We start from the raw sequence: 23,693 nt of genomic DNA, 5'->3' as shown, positions 1-23,693 counted from the left end.
CTTCAGACTTCTCCCAACACTCTTTATCCACTTTTAGTTTTTATCATAGTGATGTGCAGAGCATTTGTTTTCAATGTTTGAGTAAATTTTGTTAATTTCCTTTTTTTCTCTTCAACTTGTAGTTGACATGGAACATTCATTAGTTTCCGGTGTTCTTGCTTTTGGTATTTTTAATCACTCTTCTTGCTAATTAGCTTTTCTAGAGTTACTCTTTTTCCGACTTGATAATAAACATTGTCTACTGCTGGTCTCAATTTCATGGTACTATTATCTTGTAGCCTTTTATTTTTTTATTTTTATTTTTTAAAGATTTTATTTATTTATTCATAGAGACAGAGAGGCAGAGACACAGGCAGAGGGAGAAGCAGGCTCCATGCAGAGAGCCTGACGTGGGACTCGATCCAGGGTCTCCAGGATCACGCCCTGGGCTGCAGGAGGCGCTAAACCGCTGCGCCACCCGGGCTACCCCCTTGTAGCCTTTTAAATATTTGTTTCTCTCTAGTCTTTGGGGTTTGTATTGCTTAGGAAGGCCTTACTAAGATGTATAAAAACAAATTTCTGTATTTTCTTTTAGCACTTTAATTCTTCTGAAATTTTTGCATATGAAAATGAAGAGCCTATATTTCTCTATTTGAAATGCCATCTCTGTAATAAATGTATACATGGGGTTATTTCTGAACTTCAGTTTGCTCCACTATTTGTCCAGTTCTATTTCAGCACTACTTTGTAGTTCTGATGTGTATTTGGGTAAATTCTCATTCTTTTAAAAAAAACATTTTGGTTAATCTTGCACTTACATTTTTCCAGATAAAAAGAAAATCTTGATTTCCACTAAAAATTGTTAGAATTTGTACTTAAAAGGCAACACATTTATAATCTGAGTAGAATCTTTACAATGCTTAGCCTACTCATGTAGGGACACAGTGTATCTTTTCACTTAGTTCTGATCTTCTGTAACATCCATAAATGATGTTTTATGATTTTTTAATATAGGCTTTATTTCTTGATAGATTTCTAGAAGATTTCACCATTGTTGCTAATGTGAATGAGTTTACATTTAATAGTTGATTATATCTAGTTTATTTATTTTTGTTTATATCGTTTATAAAAAATCTTCTATATGTTGCTGAGCTTACCATCTTCCTGACAATATTGTCTTACTGATATTCCGGGTAGATAATATCATTTATCTTAATTTCTTCCTAATTTCATACCTTAGTTATTTTGATTATTATTACACTGGACTCAAAATTCTCAGAACAATGTTGAATTGTATGAATGAAGGAAATAGCCTGGATCATGACATTAAGTGTTTTATTTCTGGTTGATACCCTTCATCCAGTTAAACTTTTGTTCCTTGCTTAATATAAGTTGTATTTCTTTTTTAAAGATTTTATTTATTTATTCATGAGAAAGAGACAGAGAGGCAGAAACACAGGTGGAGGGAGAAGCAGGCTCCATGCAGGGAGCCTGACATGGGACTCGATCCCGGGTCTCCAGGATCAGGCCCTGGGCTGAAGGCAGCGTTAAACCGCCGAGCCACCCGGCCTGCCCTATGAATTGTATTTCTTAAATAAATCAGTAATAAATCCTAATTTTTCAAGTGCTTTTTCAGTAACAATTAAAATCATAGTTTTTCTCTACTAATGTAGAAAATTTTCACTAAGGTTGAGTATTCTTGTATTGGTGGGATTAACCCGATTTGGTTATGACATTATTTTCTAAATGCACTGCTGGCTTCATAATTTCCTTAGGTTTTTCACCGGAGTATTCATAAGTGAGACTGAGATTTTTTTTTATTTTCATTATCCTTGTTTAGATTCTGTTATGGTTATGCTCCCTTCATAGTTGGGACATACTCAATTCTTCTCTATGCTTTGTTCCTGGTGACTTTGGTCAAGGATATACAGGATATTCTTTCATGATTATCAGTTTATTAAGGTTTTCTAACTACAGCCAATTTTTGAAAATCTGTATTTTCCTAGAAAATTATCCAAATAAATTTTCAAGATTATTAGTATAAAGCTACTTGAGACTCACTTCTAATTTTGGGAGTCCCTCATATCTGAAATATGTTCCTTTGTTTCCATTATTGTTTTCTTTCCTTCTTTAAATTTGCTAAGTGTCTATTTATTGTTCTTTTCAAACAGCAGTTATCAATTTTATATTTTATTTAATTAATATCTGCTTTTATTTTTAATCCCTCTCAAGTTTATTTTGGGAGATTTTATTTTTTCTGCTTCTCTGCTGTTTCAGTTTTCTTTTTTATCCTTCCTGCCATGTGTGTATCCTTTAAGGGTGTACTAACCCTCAGTGAGTTTATCCATATAACACAGCAACAAATGAAGCCTTTTACCATTATTATGTAACTGGCTACAAACTGTATTAATTTGGAGTCAGAGTGTGTTCCAATTCCCCACCTCCTACTTATGTGATCTTGGCCAAATGTGAGCAGTTTCTTCATCTGTAAAAACAGAAATAATAATACAGATTAAGTTTGAAACTCTTTGCAAATCATTTAGCATAGAAACTGGCCCCTATAATAACTCAATAGATGTCTGGCAAGACAAAACACCTTAGCTGCCCTATTTCTAAAAATAAGGGGATTGAGATGACTAATGATTTTATTAGTTCATCCACCAATCAACTGCTCATCAAGCCACCTGCTAACCCACAACCACAGTTACTAAGCCCTCCCCTTGAACTAAGTATTCAGAATGTCAGGAGCACCAAGATGAATAATGATACAATCCCTACCTTCCAGAAGCTCAGAGTTGGGGAGGTGGCATGACTGCTAAATAGCTAATTATAATATAATGTGATAAGTAGTCTAATAAGGGCTGTGTATATTCAAAGGCTTTGAGAAGTATGGCAAAATCAAAGATCTAGATTGGACACCTAATTCAGTTAATACTTACTAGCTGTGAATCTTCAGGCAATTAACTTTGGTACTTTGTTTCTCTATCTGCAAAAAGGAAGAGTCATACTGTTCTGGTAGGTTAAGGATTAAGTAAGAAAATTAATACAAAGTGCTTATTACAGTGTCAGACTCATGAACTCACCACATGACGATTATTAATACTAATATGACAAGAGGCTATGGAAGTTAAAGAAAGCCAATTTACTGTACTTCAGGGGAATTTCCCAAATGTGTTTAAAAACAAGACGTGCGGCAAGGTAATAAGGATGGGAAAAAAACAGGGTAAAAGGGGAATCGAGGTAGGTGATATCCCTGGAGGGCAGATAATTCTAATTTCTCTGCTAAATTAAATCCGAACCATGTAGTTTCTTTTTCTTTTATTTATTAAGTAGGCTCCATGCCCAACGTGGGGCTGGAACTCACCACCCTGAGATCACCGGTCGCATTCTCTACCAACTGAGTCAGCCAAGCGCCCCGCAATGTATTTTCAATGGAGTGACTGGAAGAATGAATACATATTAAGCAATACGGTTGCAGAAAAGGATTTGGGCCAAACTATTGAAAGTGAACACTTTACACTAAAAGGAACCTTGGAGCAGTCTTTGGACTACTGACCTGTGTTTATACTGGCTCCCACAACTTACCTGTTTGGTCTTAGCAAATTACGAACCCCTTGAATGGCCTCACCTACAAACCAGGGACAACACCTACCTTATAAAATTATTGTGAGAATTAAGTACCAAGCAATTACCCAAGAGCCTGGCACTAATAAGCATTCAATACTGAGAGCGGGTGCAGCTGCTAACTTCCTCTCTGGGTCTTTCTCCATACCTGTGCGTAACAGGGTCAGAACACACACTTCCTCCAATGTTCCAACAAACACTGAAAAATTGCACTAGGCCTGCCAAGGACGAAGAAAGGCCCCGCCCGGCCCGCGCCACACAGGTCACCTACGCAAACCGCAGTCCTGGAGCCTCCACCTGCGTCGCTGAGGCATGGAAGGCGCGACGGATGCCAGGCCATTAGAGAGACAGGGCCTCGGTACGCCGGGAGTGAGACCGAGCCGAACTTCAGGAGCACCGGCCCGTACCACCATCCGATCTCTCCAGAGGCGAAGCCCTGGAAAAGGTGGAGGAGAAGCCGGAAGTGACGCAAGGCCGTGAGGAACTGGAAATGACCGCAGCACGCCGGAAGTTTACCCGTTTCCAAGGCCGCGGCTCCCTCGCCGCTGGCACCAGTCGGCTGGACTCGGGACGCTGGAAAGCGACTCGGAGGAGCGGGTACCAGCCGCCGGCGGCCGCCGCCTGAGCGACTCGCGGGGAGTAGCAATCGAGGACGGCGGCCGCCCCTCTAGCTCTCGCGTGTGGAGGATAAACGGCCGACACGGCCAGCGTGGCGGCCAGCTAAGGGAGGGAGTTAGCGAAGACCAGGACTTGAGTCCCGGCGAAGACACGGAAAGAACCTGTGACGACGGCGGCCACCGCTGTGGGGGCTCTACGGGAAGGTTAAGTGAAGACGCCGGCTTCTCCCGCACTGACTCGAGAAGGGTCAGTGAAGACCTGGGCCATGTCTCTCGGGAGAGAGTTAGGGGAGATGGTGGCCGCCGTCACGTCAGTGCCTGGGAGAGCGTAAGGGGAGACCGAGGCTTCAGCAGCAGCGACCCGAATTTAAGCGAAGTGGGCAGCCGTCAGGCTAGTGATTGTGAGGGACCGGTCCGAGGAGACCGCGGCCGCTGCTTCAGGGATCCTTGGGAGGGTGTCCGAGAAGTCCGGGGCTCGCAGCCCAGCGACCCCGGGGAGAGAGGCAGTGGCTACTGCAGCCGCCGCCTCAGTGGCTCTTGGGAGGAAGGGAGCGTCGATGGCGGCCACAGCCTCAGCACCTCCTGGGAGGGAGTAAGCGAAGACCGCGGCTACGCGGCCAGCGACTCCTCCGGGGTGAGCGGCAGCGTAGACGCCAGCCGCTGCCTCCGGGGCTTCTGGGATAGAGAAAGTGAAGACGAGGGTTTCCGCTGCGGGGGCTCTTGGGACAGAAGCCGGGAAGACCGCGGCCCGGGTCCTAGCGACGACGAAGGCAGCCGCTGCAGCGGTTCGTGGGTGACAGCGAGTGAAGACCGCCGAAGCAGCAGGGGCCTGGACTCGACTCCTCCCCGGAGCCCGAGGGATCGCACCATGCCAGGGGTGTCTGATTCAGGCCCCTCCACCTTCTCTAGGGAGACTGCAACCCCTTGTGAGTCCGACTCTACGTTCGCCCTGGCCTCTGACACTCGGGCGTTCACCCACCCACATCACCCACATCAGCGTTGGCCCTTTATGGCAGTTTCCTTTCTCAGCTGTTACTCCTAATTTTCCTTAGTTGACCTTTTTTTTTTTTTTTTTTAGTTGACCAATTTTAAGTGGGTCCCAAAGCTGTTCATCTGTTTCTCATCCTCCCTCACTTCAGCTTACCCCTCTTTCTACCTGCACTATTCCTGAGAGTTCTTGCCCAGATTGACATAAATGTTTGTTAAATCTTAGGGACCCTTGGCTTCTCTGCAGCATTTGGCTCTGTAGAGATGACTTTAGACTTACCTAGTTTTCTTCCTTACTCTCTATTGACTCTCCCTTAGATGAGTTTTCTTCCATCCTCTTTTCTTACATTCTCCTTAAATGCTGTCTTTACCCGCCCCCCCCCCCCCCCCCCCGCAATAATGCCATCCCTGATGCTTTTTTCTGGTATGAAAAACTATGTCTTAAATCCTACTGAAATCTACGGTGCTCAACCATCCAGTAAATATTTGAGTGCCTACTCTTTGCTATATCTTGAGGATATATCACTGAAGAAGACAGGCACATTCCTTACCTTCTCGGAGGAAAGAGAAATGCTGAGCAAATAATAACTAGTGGGATAATTACTATAAAGAGTAGAGTGCTGTTGGCTTCAGTATGGGTTGAGGATGGGTATCAGAAAAAACAGAGACACCGAACACTGAGATCTGCTGTGGACTCATATATACAGCTCCCTTCTGAAACTCTTCCTTTGGCACCTCAGTCATCACATGCAAAGTTTGTATCCATGTGTCCACTCTGTCCTTTGATGTCTGCTATCTTAATGGCACCACACCACTCAGGTAACTAAGCTGGACACCTTTTTACATCCCCTTCAGCAATAGGATGGTTGGTTTTTGTTGTTGTTGTTGTTGTTTGTTTTGTGGTTTCTTGACTACATCCTACTGTTCATGCTGTCGAGGATGCCTTTCCCTGTTCCCATTTTACCTGGCAAACTACTGCTAATCCTTGAGAATCCATTCTTTAACAAAATTACAGGACTTTTATATATACTTTTTTAATTCTTTTTTTTTAAAGATTTATTTATTCATAAGAGACAGAGAGAAAGACACACAGGCAGAGGGAGAAGCAGGGTCCATGCAGGAGCCCGATGTGGGACTTGATCCCGGGTCTCCAGCATCATGCCCTGGGCTGAAGGCAGATGCTCAACCGCTCAGCCACCCAAGGTTTTATTTATTGGAGAGAGCTAGAGCGTGCACAAACTCAGGGAGGGAAAAAGGAAGACGACTCCCCGCTGAGCAGGGAGGCTATGGTGAGGCTGGATCCTGGGGCTCCAGGATCACAACCTGAGCCCAAGGCAGATGTTTGACAGACTTTGCCACCCAGTCATCCCCTTGAAGATTAACTTTTAGATACTACCTTCCCCAGAAATCCTTTCTTCCTCCCTTTTCTTCCTGGCTATGTTAGAAGTCTTCTGTGCTTTCATAAATTTTTAAGAATATTTCTGTCATTGCTCCTACCACATTATTTTATAATTTGTTTGTATCTTTCTGTGAGTTTGGATAAAGACCATGTTATCTTCATCTTTTTATCTTTATGGTAGACACCAAATTAACGTTGAGTGGGTGAGTGAATGAATTGGGATGGGATGTGGTGAAAAAGAAAAGGCTATAAAATTAGATGGAGTCAAATTATGGGAGGGTATATCTTGTCATTTTGAGAGTTTGGACTTTGTTCTCTAGACCACCAGTGGATAATCAGAAACAGTTAGTGGAGTAGAGGTATGAAGGGATCAGGATAGTGTCCCTGTATAAAATGGATTAAAGTGGGTAGAACATCATTTGTAGATCTTATAGTACTAGGTTAAAGGAGAAGAATGAAGGTCTGGCCTAGGATATTAAAATCATTAAACTTATTAAGTGGCCTGGTTATTTTTGCTACCTTCCTTGCACCCTTCCCAATGTGTATATATCTTTATTGTTCTTAAAGGTCTTACTCAAATGTTTACTCCTCCACTATCTTAATTTTACCTATACTTAGAGCATTACTGTTGGTTTTATTACCTTATCGGCTTTATCCAAATAGATTTTAAAGTGCTGGTAGAAAGAAAATGTATTAAGTCCATGTCCATTTTCCATCATATTGTCATAGTGCCTGGCACATGATAGATGCTCAGAAAGGATTTTTGAGTAACATGTGTAGCATTTTATTAAGGGGTGGTATAAGCTATGATTCTACCCTCAAATTAACATTTGAGTCATGGAAAAAGGATATATATATAGAGTAGTAGTACAAGATTGAGTAGATTATCTACCAGAAATGTTTGTGAGTTCTTTTGAAAACAATTTGAAGTGAGGAATTGTGCCTTTTTGTTTAGGAAACGTCTTGATTAAACTTTATGCTCCTTTCTCCTCTAATAACTGTTTCTTCATGCTTTACTTCTGGCTTACAGTGCACATTAAAATATTTCACAATCACAAGGTAGTCTTCATGTTTGAACGTTATAAAATATAAGACCACTGGAGTGTATGGAGTGTATGAAGTAAACATTGTGACCCTTTCTTAGTGTAGTAAATATGAGAAGGATAAGAAAATCATATTGATAGAATATATCAGCCTATGTGAGATAAGGCTTTGGTAAAACAACTGGAGAGTAGGCCTTTGTTATGGAAATGCCCTGGGTTGTAGTTCAGAACTATAACTTACCCCTTTTCCTGCCAAAGACGTGAAATGATTCTTGACTTTTCACAGTGATAACCTGGTGGGTTTTACCTGGTGGGGTGAAATCTATGGAAATGTAGGGGCCTTCTAAGACTTTGGCCCTGAAGAGTTTCTCCCTCATAGGCTAATTCTTGCCCAGAATTCTTTGTCAAAATTATCATTTCAGTGCTTCAAAATTTATGGTTCCAGTGGCTTTTGCTCAGGTAAGCTGAACTTGTTTGTGTTTCTTTGTATTTATATGTCTCTCCAGACTCAAGGAGGCAGTTGGCCCTGAGACCTTAGTTCTTTGATAAGTCCAAGAAAAGTTGTTGATTTTCAGTTTGTTCAGCTTTTCTTGCACCTATGGGAGTGATAACTTCTATGTTCTTTGTGTGTTAGAGCTAAATGGGATTAAGATGTTAATCACAAACCTCCGTGTAGTAAATTGTTTGGAAAGCCAAAGTGATTTTGTGCTTTTTTTTGAATCATTGCTTTAGTCTTTTTTGTTTTTTTGTTTTTTTTTTAAGATTTATAATATATATTAAGCAATTTGATTTTCAGTAGGTGCCCGGAAGAAGGTGCATTTTGGTAGCATTCATGATGCAGTACGAGCTGGAGATGTAAAGCAGCTTTCGGATATAATAGAACGAGGAGTCAGCATTAATGAAGTTGACATTCTCCATAAGTTTAGCCCTTTACATTGGGCAGCACATTCTGGAAGTTTGGAGGTAAGAAGCTGTATACATTATTAAGCTGAAGTAAGGGTAGTAGTTTTGAAGATTTAGCAACTAGGACTGAGATTTTATGCTAGGCACTGGGAATATTTTTCTTTTCAATTCTAATATTTGCTGTTCTGGTTACTATGCCTTTGTAACAAGTTATCCCAAAGGGTAGTGGCATGAAATAACCTTTTGTGCTCAGAGGTAAATTAGGAATTTGGATCTCAAGGAAAGCACATCTCCGTTTCATGATGTGTGGGGCTTCAGCTAGAAGGTTTAAATGCTGGAGCTGGAATCTTCAGAAGGCTCACTCATACAGATGTCTGATGGGTGATACTGGCTATACGTTGGCCACCTTAATTCCTCTTCGTGTGTGTGTGTGTGTGTGTGTTTTTAAGGTTATTTATTCATGAGAGACACAGAGACACAGGCAGAGGAGAAATGGCCTCCCCCGCAAGAAGTCCCATGTGGGACTCCATCCCGATCCTGGAATTCTATGCCCTGAGCCAAAGGCCCACCCTCAACCGCTGAGCCACCCAGGCGTACTTCCATGTGGGTTTTTATGTGAGGTCCCTCCACCTGGGGCTTGTTTGTGATTCCTCACAATGTGGTGGCTAAGTTTCAAAGGCGAACATTGATGGTAACTTACAGAGGGTAATATATGAATATCTAGTTCTGTTAATCCTAGCATTTTTCCTATAGTTATTTTAGATTTTTAGAAAATAAGTGGGATATTACAGTTGCATTTGAAGTCTCTTAGCACCCCTCTCAGGTGCCATTTCTCTCCTTCCAACTCCAGAGATAAACTATTACTCTGAATTTGGTGTTTAATGTTCCCATCTATATTTTGTTATTACATATGATTATATTATTCCTTTTAATGACATTTTATGTAAATGACATCATACGTATATATCATCTTGTAGCTTGCATTTTGTGTTCAACAATGTATTTTTGAGTCTTAACTATGTGGTTACATTTATGTACTCCATTTCTTTCTCTTCTCTTTTCTTTTTTCTTTTCTTTTCTTTTTTCTTTTCTCTTCTTTTCTTTCTTTTCTCTTTCCTCCCTCCCTTCCTTCCTTCCTTCCTTCCTTCCTTCCTTCCTTCCTTCCTTCCTTCCTTCCTTCCTTCCTTCCTTCCTTCCTGATTTTATTTATTCACGAGAGACAGAGAGAGAGAGAGAGAGAGAGAGAGAGAGAGGAAGAGGCAGAGACACGGGCAGAGGGAGAAGCAGGCTCCATGCAGGGAGCTTGACATGGGACCAGGTCTCCAGGATCAGCCCCTGGGCTGAAGGTGGTGCTAAACCCCTGAGCCACCTGGGCTGCCCACTCCATTTCTTTCAGACATGTTATGATAATGCGTTCTTAAGACTAATATTAGAATTTATCCACTTTTTGATTGATGGATATTTAGTTAGTCTCAATTTTTAGCTAGTACAAGCAGTGCTTATTGAGTATTTTTATGCAAAACTTAATTCTTGGGTTGTGTGCAAAGCCTATTGGACTTTTTCCTCATGATTTGGGGTTGTGTGTGTAGCTTATTTTCATTACTACATTTCCCCAGCCTGTAGGCTGCCGTAGTTCTGTTCACTATAAAGTCCGTTTTTTTCCCCTGCCACACAAAGACTGCTTTCTGACACAGAGAAACTGTGTGATTTTTGTTTGTTTGGGCTTCTCTGCTTCTTGGAACCAAATCTGGCCCAGAGAATTATATTAAATAGCTTGAACTTATCCTGCAGGGGATACAGTCACTAACATTGACTTAAGAAAGGTTTCAAGTAACATCAGATGTTAGTTTTAGAGTGATAACTTTATACTGATAACTTTATACTCTCCACCAGTTTGTGTGCCCTGCTTGAATTGTTGTAAACATGGATTTTTGCTTTGGACTTTTAGTGTCTTCCTTTCACCTAGGAGAAATGTGTCTTGATGAGTTTGTAATGCTGGGGAGTATTTTTTTCTGTTTATTTCTGAATCCCTGTTGGATCTACATTTTGGCAGCTTTCCCATCTGTTCTCTGGTTTCAGATGTCTCCCCCATCAAAGATGGGGTTTTCTTCCTGTTTATCTTGCTCTTTTATTATTATTATTTTTAAAGATTTTGAAGAGGGAGGAAGTAATGATCTTATTCTTCCATATTCAAATAGGATGGGGTTTCCTCTCCTTCCTGGTATCCTTTCAGCCTTTCTGATTACTCTCAGTCTTCTTTGGTTAACCTCCTCTGCTTCCTCTATAAATACAGGTACTTCTTATTCTTCTGCTAATGACCTTTTCTCTCCTATTTTATATCCTCTCTCTAGGTAGTCTTTTAGAGTTCCTTGGCTTTATCACTACTACATAGTAAGTCACGGATTTGCTTTCTCTTGAGCTCTGGCTTCTATATCAGATGTTTGATCAATAGCTCATGCATCGCTCATAGGATCTCAAATTGGTCTAAAACTAAACCAGTATTCTTTTCCTTCCCTTTCCTAGTTTTCCAGGCTAATAACTTTGCATCATTATTGCATTGTCTCCATTTTTTCCAGAAGCACACAATATCAACATTTGTAGGAAGGTGCACTTCATAATGCACATTGATGCAGTGAGAACTGATTACTACTAGATCGTTGATTTTGTTCCATCTTTGTCTCCTGAGTTAGTCTTCTCCATCTCCTAGCAGCTACTGCTTTAGAGCTAATTGATTTCTTTCTTTTCTGTCTCATCTATCTTTAGTTCATATTCAATATAAAGTTACTGCTCTAAAACTAATATCTGGTGTTACTTGAAACCTTTAAATCCATGTAGTATCTATGAATAAATAAATAAAATCTTAAAAAAAAATAAATCCATGTAGTAACTCTATCCACTATAGGATAAAGTTTAAGGTATTTAGGGATCCCTGGGTGGCGCAGCGGTTTGGCGGCTGCCTTTGGCCCAGGGCGCGATCCTGGAGACCCGGGATCAAATCCCACATCGGGCTCCCGGTGCATGGAGCCTACTTCTGCCTCTCTCTCTCTCTCTCTCTCTCTCTCTCTCTCTCTGTGACTATCATAAATAAATAAAAATTTATATAAAAAAAAGTTTAAGGTATTTAATAGAAGGGACTTCTCTTTCCAACCTCATTTCCCATTGTTTTATTCTGTAGTATGGGTGACTACTGTCATTTCCCCCACTAGTCTGCTGTTCCATGTTCCCATAGACTTGACACATGCTGTTTTATCTGCTTGGTTTCATCTCTTCCTATTGGTTACTTGGTTGAAAACCAGGTCAGACAGCACCCACTTGGCATATGGCCTTCTGTTTTTCTCCCCTCAACATCTTCTTTACCCAGGAGCTACCCTTAAATCTTACACATATTTTTAAAATTATATTTGTTTCTATTTATTACTTTGAGCCTCTTTTACATTTTGAGCTCTTTGAAGGTATCGTTTGGGTTTTATTTCTCTATTTTTCCATCTGGCATAGTGTCTGGCACGTTGAATTCTTAATGTTTGCTGTATTGCTGAATTTGTTGAATTAAATTGTGTGTCTAGAACAGATATTCCAGAAATGTTTGTTGAATTTTAACAAAAATAAATCTAAACCAAAAGGTTTTGGTGCCTTTCTGCCTTCCCATTTAAAGATCATCTCCTAATTTTATATTTGAGTACTACATTAATGCTTTTACATTTTGTTATTCTTTTGAAATATCTTAAGACTGTGGTACTTATGTTGATAATATGAAATATCACTAAATAAACAACTGGTAAACACGGTGCTTTATTAGACTTCATTTTTTTTTTCTTTCTGTCAGATGAAATCAGTTCTTGAGCCCCTATGGTAAACTTTTTATTTCAAATATATTTTTCACTGCCAGAATTTCTTTTCCTTCCTTCTTTTTTAAAAATGATTTGTCTCTTTCTTTGTATTTTGTATATTTTCTTTTTTCATTTTCTCCAATTGTATTACATCTTTTACATTTTGAAGTTAACTTGAAATATAATAATATTTCATTTATGTGGGTGAGAATCAATATTTGAATATTCATGAACCTAAAATAGTTAAATTTATTCAAAATTGAAATGAATCTTATAAATAAATATGCTATATTTATACTAATTAAACTATATCTTCAAAACATAGATATTTATAGTTTTAGTTAAATTTCATATACTTCATTTTTATCTGCAACTTTGAGATTGAATTGTTTCTCATATATATCATGAATTAGGCAAAACTTTAATTCAAACAATACATTTTTATGAGTGTGTGTGTATTAATTTTTATTGAAGATGTTATTTTTTAAAAGATTTTATTTATTTGAGAGAGAGAGAGAGAGAGCACAAGTGGGGAGGGGCAGAAGAAGAGGGAGAAGCAAACTCGCCAGGACCCTGGGATAATGACCTGAGCCAGAGGCAGACACTCAACCAACTGAGCCACCCAGGCATCCCAAATATAAATTTTTAAAAAATAATTTCTTTTAGTTCTCTGAAGCTGTTTATAATACCTGCTTTGAAGTTATGCTACATCCAACATCTGGGCCCTCCAGACATAGTGTCTATTGATTGTTTTTTTCCCCCCCTGTGTATGGGTCACATATTCTTTGAATAATTATAATCTCATAGTTTTTTAGTTTGCCTGGGCATTTTGAAAACTGTACAGTTTAGATTATGTATTGTAGCAGCTTTGAAGTCTGATCCTATTCACCCCATCCCTACCAGCTGTGCTTGTTGCTATGTATTTTCTTATTGATTTGCTATGTGTTTTCTTGTTGGTTTGCTTGGACTAACTGTGTGAGGTCTGTTCCTGCACAATATGTAGTCACTACTCAGTTTTTTGTTTGTTTTAGTTTTTAAAAATTCCTGTTAGTATTTTTTTTAAAAGATTTTATTTATTCCTGACACACACACACACACACACACACACACACACACACACAGAGGTAGAGACACAGGCAGAGGGGGAAGCAGGCTCCATGCAGGGAACCTGATATGGGACTCTATCTCGGGACTCCAGGATCGTGCCCTGGGCCGAAGTCAGGCGCCAAACTGCTGAGCCATCCAGGGATCCCCTTGTTAGTATTTTTAAGTCTGGCTTCCTAAGAGTCACTTTTGAGTCATTGATCAGAGGTTGTGCTTAAGTGCCTTGAGACAGTAAGGATTCCATCTTTTGTTGAGTCTATGTGGTTTGGGGAATGTTTTCCAAGTCCTAGTAATTTACTAGTCACCTTGACTTTTTTCTTTTTCTTTTTCTTTTTCTTTTCCCCTTCCTTCCTTCCTTCCTTCCTTCCTTCCTTCCTTCCTTCCTTCCTTCCTTCCTTCCTTCCTTCCTTCCTTCCTTCCTTCCTTTTTTTAGTGTTTGCAAGGTTTTATGTTTACTTCCTTCCTTCCTTCCTTCCTTTTTTTAGTGTTTGCAAGGTTTTATGTTTAGCTAGGGATGTCTAGCCTCTTCAATCTTTCCTGAATATAAGCAGCTTTGTGCATGTACATGGTCTTGTAGATTACAAAGGATAAGTGGAATCTTAGTAAGGCCTACTTGATGTCTCATTTCTTGGATTTTTCTTTTAATTCTCTGGGTGGTCTTTAGTTTTGCTGTTTGCCATCACCAGTATTGTGACTTCAGACAAGCTTTGATGTTGGCTTTACCAGGTTTTTGGCCCCTGAGATTTGGAATTGTTTTTAACTATGTCACTGGGCATGGAATTTTCAGTCCCTCCAGCAAGGCAGTGGAGCTGGTCAGCTGGGTAAAACTTCTGCACGTGTAGCTCAGGGTAGGAATAATTTATAGTCTCAGGGTTTTTGCTTAGACTCCTGTTCTTACTGAGATTCAGAACATTTTCTTGAGTAAATGCTTTTTATTTTGTTATTTACCTCTGATGAATTCCCAGTCTTTAAATGGTTGTTTTTGACATCTTTGCCAAGTTTTTTTTTTTTTTTTTTGAAGATTTTATTTATTTGAAAGAGAGAGAGAATGAGTACATGTGAGTGGGGGAAGGAGCAGAGGGAGAGAAACCAGGAGAATCCTTGCTGGGGGGCAGAGCCTGACTCAGGGCTAGATCCCAGGACCCTGAGATCATGTATGACCTGAGCTGAAGTCAGATGCTTAACTGACTGAGCTTAACTGACTGTGCCCCCTGCTTTGTCTGGTTTTATTACTGTTTCATGGGGAAGATTTGCCAGGTTCTTCACTTAGCCATTTCTGAAGTCTTACTGATTGATCAGTTGATTTTTGACAAAGATGCCAATGAAATCCAATGGAGAACAGATAATGTTTTCATTAAATGGTAATGGCACAGTGGAATAGTGTGAGAAAATGATATATTTGGCACCTTCTGTAAAAATATACTCAAAACAGATCATAAACAAGTTAAAATGTAACCTTCTGAAACTTCTAGGAGAAAACATAAGAGAAAAATCTTTGCAAATCATTTCTTTATATGGAACTCTCATAGTTGAGTAGTAAGAAAACAAAAACCCCAATTAAATGGGGACATGACTTTGACACTTCAGGAGGACATATGGATGGCAATTGAACACTTGATAAGATGTTCCATATCATTAGCCATTAAGGAAATGCAAATTAAAACACAATCAGATGCCACTACATACCTATTAGAATGGCAAAACAAAAACAAAATATGATACTACCAAGTATTGGCAAGAATATGGAGCAACTGCAACTCTTATATCGTGCTAGTGGAAGTGTAAAATGGTATAGCCACTTTGGAAAACAGAATGGCAGTTTCTTTAAAGTTGACCATACACTTATCTATGTTCCAGTAATCTTACATACACATATTTACTCAAGAGAAATAAAGAACTTGTTTTGTTTTTTTTTTTTTAAAGATTTTATCTATTCATGAGATACACACACAGAGAGAGAGAGAGAGAGAGAGAGAGAGAGAGACACAGGCAGAGGGAGAAGCAGGCTCCATGCAGGGAGCCCGATGTGGGACTCGATCCCAGGTCTCCAGGATCATGCCCTGGGCTGAAGGCAGTGCTAAACCGCTGAGCTACCCGGGCTGCCCGAGAAATAAAGAACTTGTTATATGAATGTTTGCAGTGGTTTTATTCTCTTGTAACCGAACAGTGTTAGCATGTAGTAGTCTCTCCATAAATATTTGCTGATAAATGGATGATTTACTCTGATTAGTAGTGATGTTGGGCTTTTTTTATCTTTATATTTTATTTGCCATTTATCTCTGTGACAGGCCAATGATACTTAAATGGTAAGCCTTTCAACAAATGATATGGCTATGACTGATGTGATAGTATATCCTAAACGTACAATCAATTCTTTAAGAAGAAAATTCTTGAAGAGAAACTCTCCAAACCTGAACATATAAAGACCGTAACATCATATGTGGCACAGACCTCTAGTACTGTATTCTATTGAGACTATAAGTAAAAAAGATATTAAATGAAGATGCATTTGACTCTCTCCCCCCCCATTTTTTTTTTAGCCACTTAAAAATTTTTTTTTTTTTTTAGAGAGTATCATCAGAATAACAATGTTTGCTTTGATACAGGAGAATCTGGGCCCATTTAAAGATCTGTGGCAGGGCAGCCCGGGTGGCTCAGTGGTTTAGCGCCGCGTCAGCCCAGGGTGTGATCCTGGAGACCCGGGATCGAGTCCCATTTCGGGCTCCCTGCATGGAGCCTGCTTCTCCCTCTGCCTGTGTCTCTGCCTCTCTCTGTCTCTCTCTCTCTGTCTCTCATGAATAAATAGATGAAATCTTAAAAAAAAAGAGGTTTGGGGAAAAATAAAAAAAAAAAAAGATCTGTGGCAGAGGTTGCAAATTGGCAGCCATTGAGTGAATTTGACTCACAGATGTGTTTTTATTTGGCTTACAGAGTATTGGTGAAGTATAAGATTTGGATCAGCATTGCACTTACAGTAACAACTGGCTGCGATTAAGTAGCATTTACACCTTATGGACAAGGAATTTGATCTCCAATTTGCCACAGCTCCCACTGTTTCCTATTGTTGACCCAAAAATAAGACCCAAGTGGGGGTTACCATTTCATTGTTCTTGTGCTTTTGTTTTTCTTAAACCTAGCCCCTTCATTTACTTGTGGGGCTTCCCAGGCTGTGGTATTTCATGATGATAGACTAAATTTCAAAGATCTAAAGATGTTAAAAAACATCTGCCTTATCACTTGTTAACATGGTTATTTTCTTAATTTAGTGTCTTCACTGGCTTCTCTGGCATGGAGCTGATACCACACAAGTAACCATGAGAGGTTGGACAGCAGCTCACATAGCTGCAATCAGAGGTCAGGATGCCTGTATGCAGGTAATGATAACTTTGGTTACTTTAAAAAAAAAAAATCAATAGGCTTAATTACTTTAGCTTAGTTTTGTTGGGCTATTGCTTTTATTCTAGTAATTTGATCCGTAAATAAGAACTTACTGAATTCCATGACTCAGATATTTGATATCAGATACAGCTTAAACAAATGGTGTAAGACTGGGGATCCTTTTATCTCTGAAATAGTTGGCTAATGAGTTGTTTTAAGGGATGTCATAGACATGCCCAGATTATCTCAATAGCTTGTCATGCCTAACATTTCTTATTTAATATATTTCCTGGCCAGAGTTAAATATTAATATGTGCAGGATCTAGCTTATTAGACTAGGTATAATCAATGTAGTGAAATAGACTGGAATTTGGAGAAATACATAATTGTCTAAGTTCCTGCCTATAAGAAGCCTAAGATTCTATTTGGAATGACAGGTTCTTTACTCAGTGTATTATAAAACAATACAAAGTATCGTCTATGATTAAGATTCTAATGATAAGGAGATAGAGACATCATTAATGGAGGCAATAAAACTTCAACTAGCTGAAAAGAACAGGTTGATTTCAGAAAGGTAAGAAGTGATGAAAAATAATGATTTTCATTTTTAATGTGTGAATTACAGTTTCCCATACATCATTTAATACAACAATCATATGAGTTCCCCTTTTTATAAACAGATTCAGAGAGTTAAGTACCTTGCCTAAGTAAGTGACAAAACCAGGATTTGAACCTAAATTTTATTCAGATAACTTGTGTGCTATAATTCTACGTAAAGTGCTTAAATTGAAGATTACGTGTGTTTAGGGATAGACTATTATATGAGTTTGACTAAGTTGTAGACGTTTTGTTGTATACTGTTACGAATTTAGTTTGGATAGCCAGGTATGTAAAATGTCTTAGAAGTAGAAAAAAAGACTCATTTATGAAGAAAGAGAGTTTTTATATAGTCTTATACATAGAACACACATACATACTTATATATACACAAGCACATGAACATTAACAGAAGAATGAAGTAATGAAAACAGTATTTTAGGAAATTATTCTAACAAGGTCTGTATCTGGAATTACCTAGGATGAGGAGACAGTTTGGAGGCAAGAAGACTAGTTAGAAACTTTTGGTGTCATCACTACCCACAGAGGGCAAAATTAGGGAGTGGCAGTGGGAAAGAAAGAAAATGATTGAAGACATCTTGCAAAGCAGGCATGGACAGAGTATTGGGAAAATTTTAAAGTTTTGAGGCAGAATGGCAGATAATGATGGCGCTACAGATCAGGAAATCTTGTGTGTGTGTTTTTTTTTCAGATAGAGAAATCTGAAAGGCAAGGAGATAGGGGGGCAAAAATGTTGAGTTCAATTTGGCACATGTTTAGGGCGCCTGTAGGTCATTCAGGTGCAGAAGGTCCAGGCAGTTGAAAAGGGTGCTAGAGACAAAGATTTTAGGAGTAATAAAGTATAGGGAAGAGAATAGAGTATTGAGGATTGGATGTTAAAGAATGTTACTAGTAGTGATCGTAGGAAGAGAAATGAGTAAAGAATTCAAAGGAGGAAGTCAGAGGTCCATTGGGCTGTACATATGAAGGAAGAAGTGTTAGGTTGAGTGTCAGAGTTACAGGATAAAACTGAGGAAATGCCACTGGACTTGGCAGCTCACTATAGGGCGAGGTTTGCTCTATTTCCATGCAGTGGTAGGGATGGCACCCCATTTGCAGGTGGATTTGAAGTTGAGGCATTGAGGTATTAATTTGAGAAGTGGGCAATGAAAAAGAAAATGCAATAGTAATTTCGGGGGACATCAGGGTCAAATGATGCTTTTCTTCCTCTAAGCATTAGATCAAACCATTCCCATCACTCTCATTGTCCTTGTCTCCCTGAAAGTTATCTTTTTATTCTCAGAGATTTTGTGGTTCTTTTTTGGTACTATACTGTGTAGTTGTTGCTTATCAAGGACTGCTTTGTATAACTGATTATCTTTGTCTCTACATGTGTCCTAATTCCCTAAATTGAAATGTCTTCATATTCTTTATAGTGACTTTTAATACACAGTAAACATTTAGTATAGTTTGTGATGATTGTTGAGTAGTTAATTATGGAAACTATTCTTAAAACTTTTGATAGGAATTATGATTGAGTCTTTTGCTAAGTTACTGGTAAATATAGGTTAGTTAAAAAAAGCAAGTCTATGGGAGTAAAACTAACAAATATTAACTAATAATTCTTATAAACAGATTACTTGGTATATATTTTTTGATTACTTGGTATATTAGAGGGGTGTGCTGTGTATATGATATAATTCGTAGACAGAAACTAGGCCAATTATAATTTCAGATGGAATTTCCTCAGATGCAGTTAGAAATTTGATTTGGAGCTAGAACTAGTTACTCTAATAATGAAATCCTTTTACAAAGTATATTAAAAATCCAGTTAATAAAAGATTCCCCTTTTGAAATAGTGGAAGTTGGGCAGCCCAGGTGGCTCAGCGGTTTAGCACCGCCTTCAGCCCAGGGTGTGATCGTGGAGACCCGGGACTGAGTCCCACGTCAGACTCCCTGCATGGAGCCTGCTTCCCCCTCTGTGTCTCTGCCTCTCTCTCTCTCTCTCTCTCTCTCTCTGTGTGTGTGTGTCTCTCATGAATAAATTAATAAAGTCTTAAAAAGAAATAGTGAAAAAAAAAAAAGAGTGGAAGTTTACTTTTCAGCTTATTAGCTTAGCATTGAAGTATTTAACTTAGTGGTTATTAATCTTTCTGAAAAGTGTGCCTTATAAATTATATGCTCTAATTAGAATGTGAAATCAGGTATTATAAATACCTTCTAGGCATGGTTAAAAAGGATCTCAAACATTTTCTTAGGATTAACTAGGAATTTCTCATACTTTGTGGCACATCTGTAAGAACTTATATAATAATGTTACATTATTACTTATATAAAAATGCCTATTACATCACACTTATGATTTAACATATATATTTATGCAAACTTCTATTTTTCTATTTTTAGGCACTCATAATCAATGGGGCAAATTTGGCAGCTCAGGATGATCGTGGATGCACTCCTTTACACCTTGCTGCAACACATGGACATTCTTTCACTTTACAAATAATACTCCGAAGTGGAGTGGTAAGAGATTCCTGTTAACATGTGAGAATGTGTAATCCTATAAATGGAGTAGCATTTGGTAGCCTAGTTACTTCTTTCTGACTTTTTAAAGCCCTTATATGACTTTGGAGAAGTAATATGATCTCTCTCTTTTGCTCTTCTGTCTTTAAACATGGGAGCAATAATTTAGATAAAGCTTCAAAAAGACCCAGTTTAGCAGCACAAAGTATTTCAGATGGGTTCTTCAGTTCAGAGTTTGGGAAGAATTTGAAGCTTCTAAACTCATCTTAACCAGTCATTGTAAATCTTTCTGAATTTCTGTGTGTTTACCTGTTTGTTCATAAACTAATTTAGAAAGTGATTTTTATCTCCAGAAATTTCATTTATTGTGATACTTATTTTCAGTATTACCCAGTCATTGTAAAAAAAATAACTTATAAGAAAATAACTACTTGTATCGAAGACATTATGGTAAGAGCTGGTATTTCTATAGTTAGAGAAAAAGTGAAGGGCCTGTTAAGTTTTTTTTTATTTACTCTTTGTTTATACGTTCAAGGATGTAATTGCATCATTTGAATCCATCTCTTTCATTTTATTGATCAGGAACCTATGACCGGTACAATGGCCAGTTATGTTCTATTTTTTAAAAAGTTTTATTTATTTTAAAAGATTTATTTATTTTAGAGAGAACATGAGTGAGAGGGGCAGAGGGAGAGGGAATATCAAGCAGATTCTATGCTGAGCATGGAGCCCAACATGGGGCTTTTTCCCCACAACCATGAGATCATGCCCTGAGCCAAAACCAAGCCTGACACTCAGTGGACTGCGTGACCCAGATGCCCTGTGATTTATATATTTATTTGAGAGAGAGAGAGAGAACAACACAGTGGAAGGGGGGGGGGGCGGGCAGAAGGAGAGGGAGAGATCCCAGGTAGGCCCCGTGCTAAGCATGGAGTCTGACTCAGCTGGATCCCATGACCCCAACACCATGACCCCAGCTGAAACGAGTTGGGCGCTTAACTAACTGTACCACCCAGGTACCTCTAGTTAAGTTCCTTTTTATTTTTTATTTATTTTTAGAAAGATTTTATTTATTTATTCATGAGAGACACAGAGAGAGAGGCAGGGACATAGGCGGAGGGAGAAGCTGGCTCTATACAGGGAGCCTGAAAGGGGACTTGATCCTGGGATTGAGGGAACTCTGGGATCACAGCCTGAGCCGAAGGCACATGCTCAACCACTGAGCCATCCAAGGCATCCCAAGTTCCTTTTTAAAAACTATTTTTAGTGATGCCTTGATGGTTTAGTGGATTAAGCATCTGCCTTTCGTTCAGGTTGTTATCCCAGGGTCTTGGGATGGAGCCCTATGTCAGGCTCTCCACTCAGCAGGGAGTCTGCTGCTCCTTCTGCCCCTGCCTCGGCTCATGCTTATGTTCTCTCTTTCTCTGAAAAAAATAAAATCTGTGAAGAAAAGCTATTTTTATGGATCTAGTAAAGTTCTTTTTAAAAAGACTATTTAGGGGATCCCTGGGTGGCTCAGCAGTTCAGTGCCTGCCTTTGGCTCAGGGTGCGGTCCTGGAGTCCCAGGATCGAGTCCTGCATCAGGCTCCCGGCATGGAGCCTGCTTCTCCCTCCTCCTGTGTCTCTGCCTCTCTCTCTCTGTCTATCATAAATAAATAAATAAATCTTTAAAAAATAAATAAAAAGACAATTTAATAAAATTTCATTAGTATCTTATTAGTTCATATGTTTAAATCAGTGATTATAGTAATTTTTTCTATTACATTTATTTTTTGCTTTATATTTTTAAGAACACCTCCAATTTTCAACTGCAGAATTAAACTGCTAGACTTAGTATTTCTCCTACAAATGGAAAGAAAACTGAGTTCTTGTGAATGTTACCTCTAGGATCCCAGTGTGACTGATAAGAGAGAATGGAAACCTGTGCACTATGCAGCTTTTCACGGGCGGCTTGGCTGTTTGCAACTTCTAGTTAAGTGGGGATGTGGCATAGAAGATGTGGACTACAATGGAAACCTTCCAGGTATTCACAAAAGTGAATGTTTTGGTTTTTCATTAATGTAAACTTAATGATTGCATTTAAGAAATTTAAACTGTCATCATTCTAACAATCCTTCAGAAAACTAAATTTGTTGACCTGAGCATTTTTTACTCTTATACCTATGTTATATACTTCTCATGTGATTAATTTCTTTCTGAAACCATATCAGCAAAAGAGAAATTGGCAAAATTGAACTTGGATTTACTCTTCCACCAGCTATTTCCTTCATCTGCTGTCTAATGTTATTATTTTTTAACTTCATACAGCTCTACCTCCCAGACTGCTGTTTATAAATAATATTATAAACAGTAGACACTAGTGTATTTGGGTTAATTTGCCAACTGAAGTTGGCTAGGCTGTGATTAGCTGGCCAATTGAGACCTATACTCTAAACACCCTGTCTTCTTCCAAGAAGTGCTGTAGAAATTTGGAAGAGGGATAGATCATAGTGAGAATGGAGTGATGATTATTAAAAATAATTCTTGAATTATGTCTTAAAAGAATCTTAAGTAGCAAACAAATGAAGGGACCATCCAGACAGAATGATATGAACAGGTTTGATCAAATCATTTTGTCACCTAAAAACTCCCTACATTGCTATGGAGCTCTGATTTCTTAGCTTGGCATGCTATATATTCCTAATTTGGCTCTTACCTACCTCCTTGGCCTCATCTTCCATCCCTTTACACTACTGTCTGGGATTGTTTTGCTTCTTTCTGGAATACACCCTTTACTGTTCATAAAGTAAAGATGTGTTGGTAAGAACTCTTAATTTTTGTATATTTGGAAATTAATGTTTTGCTTTTAAATTTGTTTTAGTCATTCTTTTGGGTGTAATACTTCATTGTGGTTTTATTTCTTTTTATTAAAAAATTTTTTTTAAAAGATTTTATTTTATTTACTCATGAGAGATACAGAGCGTGAGAGAGAGAGAGAGGCAGAGACACAGGCAGAGGGAGAGCAGACCCCATGCAGGGAGCCCGACATGGGACCTTATCCCAGGTCTCCAGGATCACGCCGCGGGCTAAACAGCTGCGCCACCGGGGCTGCCCTTCATTGTGGTTTTAATTAACATTTTCTTTGATTAATTATTTAGAACACCATTTTTTTTCTGGAAGTTTGTACCTGTCTCTCCCCACCCTTTTTTTAATTGAGGTATGATTGACATATGTATTTTATTAGTTTCAGGTGTATAGCATATTGATTTGACAATTCCATATATTACCAGTATTTACCATGATAAGTATCATCTGTCACCATACATTATTATAATATTATTGACTATATTTCCTATGCTATAGTTTTAATTTCCATGACTTATTTTGTAACTGGAAGTTTGTATCTCTTAATCTCCTTTACCTCTTTCTCCCATCCCTTCAACCCTTCTCCCTAGCACCATATTATTCTCTGTAGTTATGAGTCTTTTTTTTCTTTCCTGTTTTGTCTTTCAGATTTCACACATAAGGGACATCATGTGTTATCTTTCTCTGACTGATATTACTTAGCAAAATACTCTAGTTCCAAAAAACAAAACAAAACAAAAAACAAAAAAACAAAATACTCTAGTTCCATCCATTTTGTTGAAGATGGCAAGATATCATTCTTTTTATGGCTGAATAATATCCCATTGTGCGTATATATCTATATATATTTATATACCACTTCTAT

General features: G+C 38.7%; 1 protein-coding gene and 1 long non-coding RNA gene across 7 annotated transcripts in view; one reads left to right on the top strand and one right to left on the bottom strand.

Annotated features, from left to right (window-relative positions):
* Positions 1-1,914: 1,914 nt before the first annotated feature.
* On the bottom strand, positions 1,915-4,081 carry LOC111091507. Its single transcript, XR_005375590.1, has 3 exons — positions 3,875-4,081; positions 2,919-2,965; positions 1,915-2,464 (listed from the first exon to the last, which is right to left on the bottom strand). It is a non-coding gene; the product is annotated as an uncharacterized LOC111091507 (long non-coding RNA).
* A 27-nt stretch (positions 4,082-4,108) lies between these two features.
* Positions 4,109-23,693, top strand: part of ANKRD42 (ankyrin repeat domain 42) — an 87,395-nt gene continuing 67,810 nt past the window's right edge. For 2 of the 6 annotated variants that reach the window (XM_038568465.1, XM_038568468.1), the window contains exons 1-5: positions 4,110-5,146; positions 8,446-8,612; positions 16,750-16,857; positions 19,865-19,984; positions 21,872-22,007. In XM_038568465.1, the coding sequence (XP_038424393.1) occupies positions 5,089-5,146; positions 8,446-8,612; positions 16,750-16,857; positions 19,865-19,984; positions 21,872-22,007 (589 nt within the window). In that variant the 5' untranslated portion in view covers positions 4,110-5,088. Of the gene's footprint in view, positions 5,147-8,445; positions 8,613-16,749; positions 16,858-19,864; positions 19,985-21,871; positions 22,008-23,693 lie in introns of all 6 variants that reach the window. The other 4 variants (XM_038568467.1, XM_038568466.1, XM_038568469.1 and 1 more) reach the window with 4 other exon arrangements.

Source organism: Canis lupus, chromosome 21 (assembly GCF_011100685.1).
Source record: "Canis lupus familiaris isolate Mischka breed German Shepherd chromosome 21, alternate assembly UU_Cfam_GSD_1.0, whole genome shotgun sequence".
Classification (NCBI taxonomy): Eukaryota; Metazoa; Chordata; class Mammalia; order Carnivora; family Canidae; genus Canis; species Canis lupus.
The sequence above is the reverse complement of the archived record's forward strand: the minus strand, read 5'-3'. Positions and strand labels throughout refer to the sequence as shown.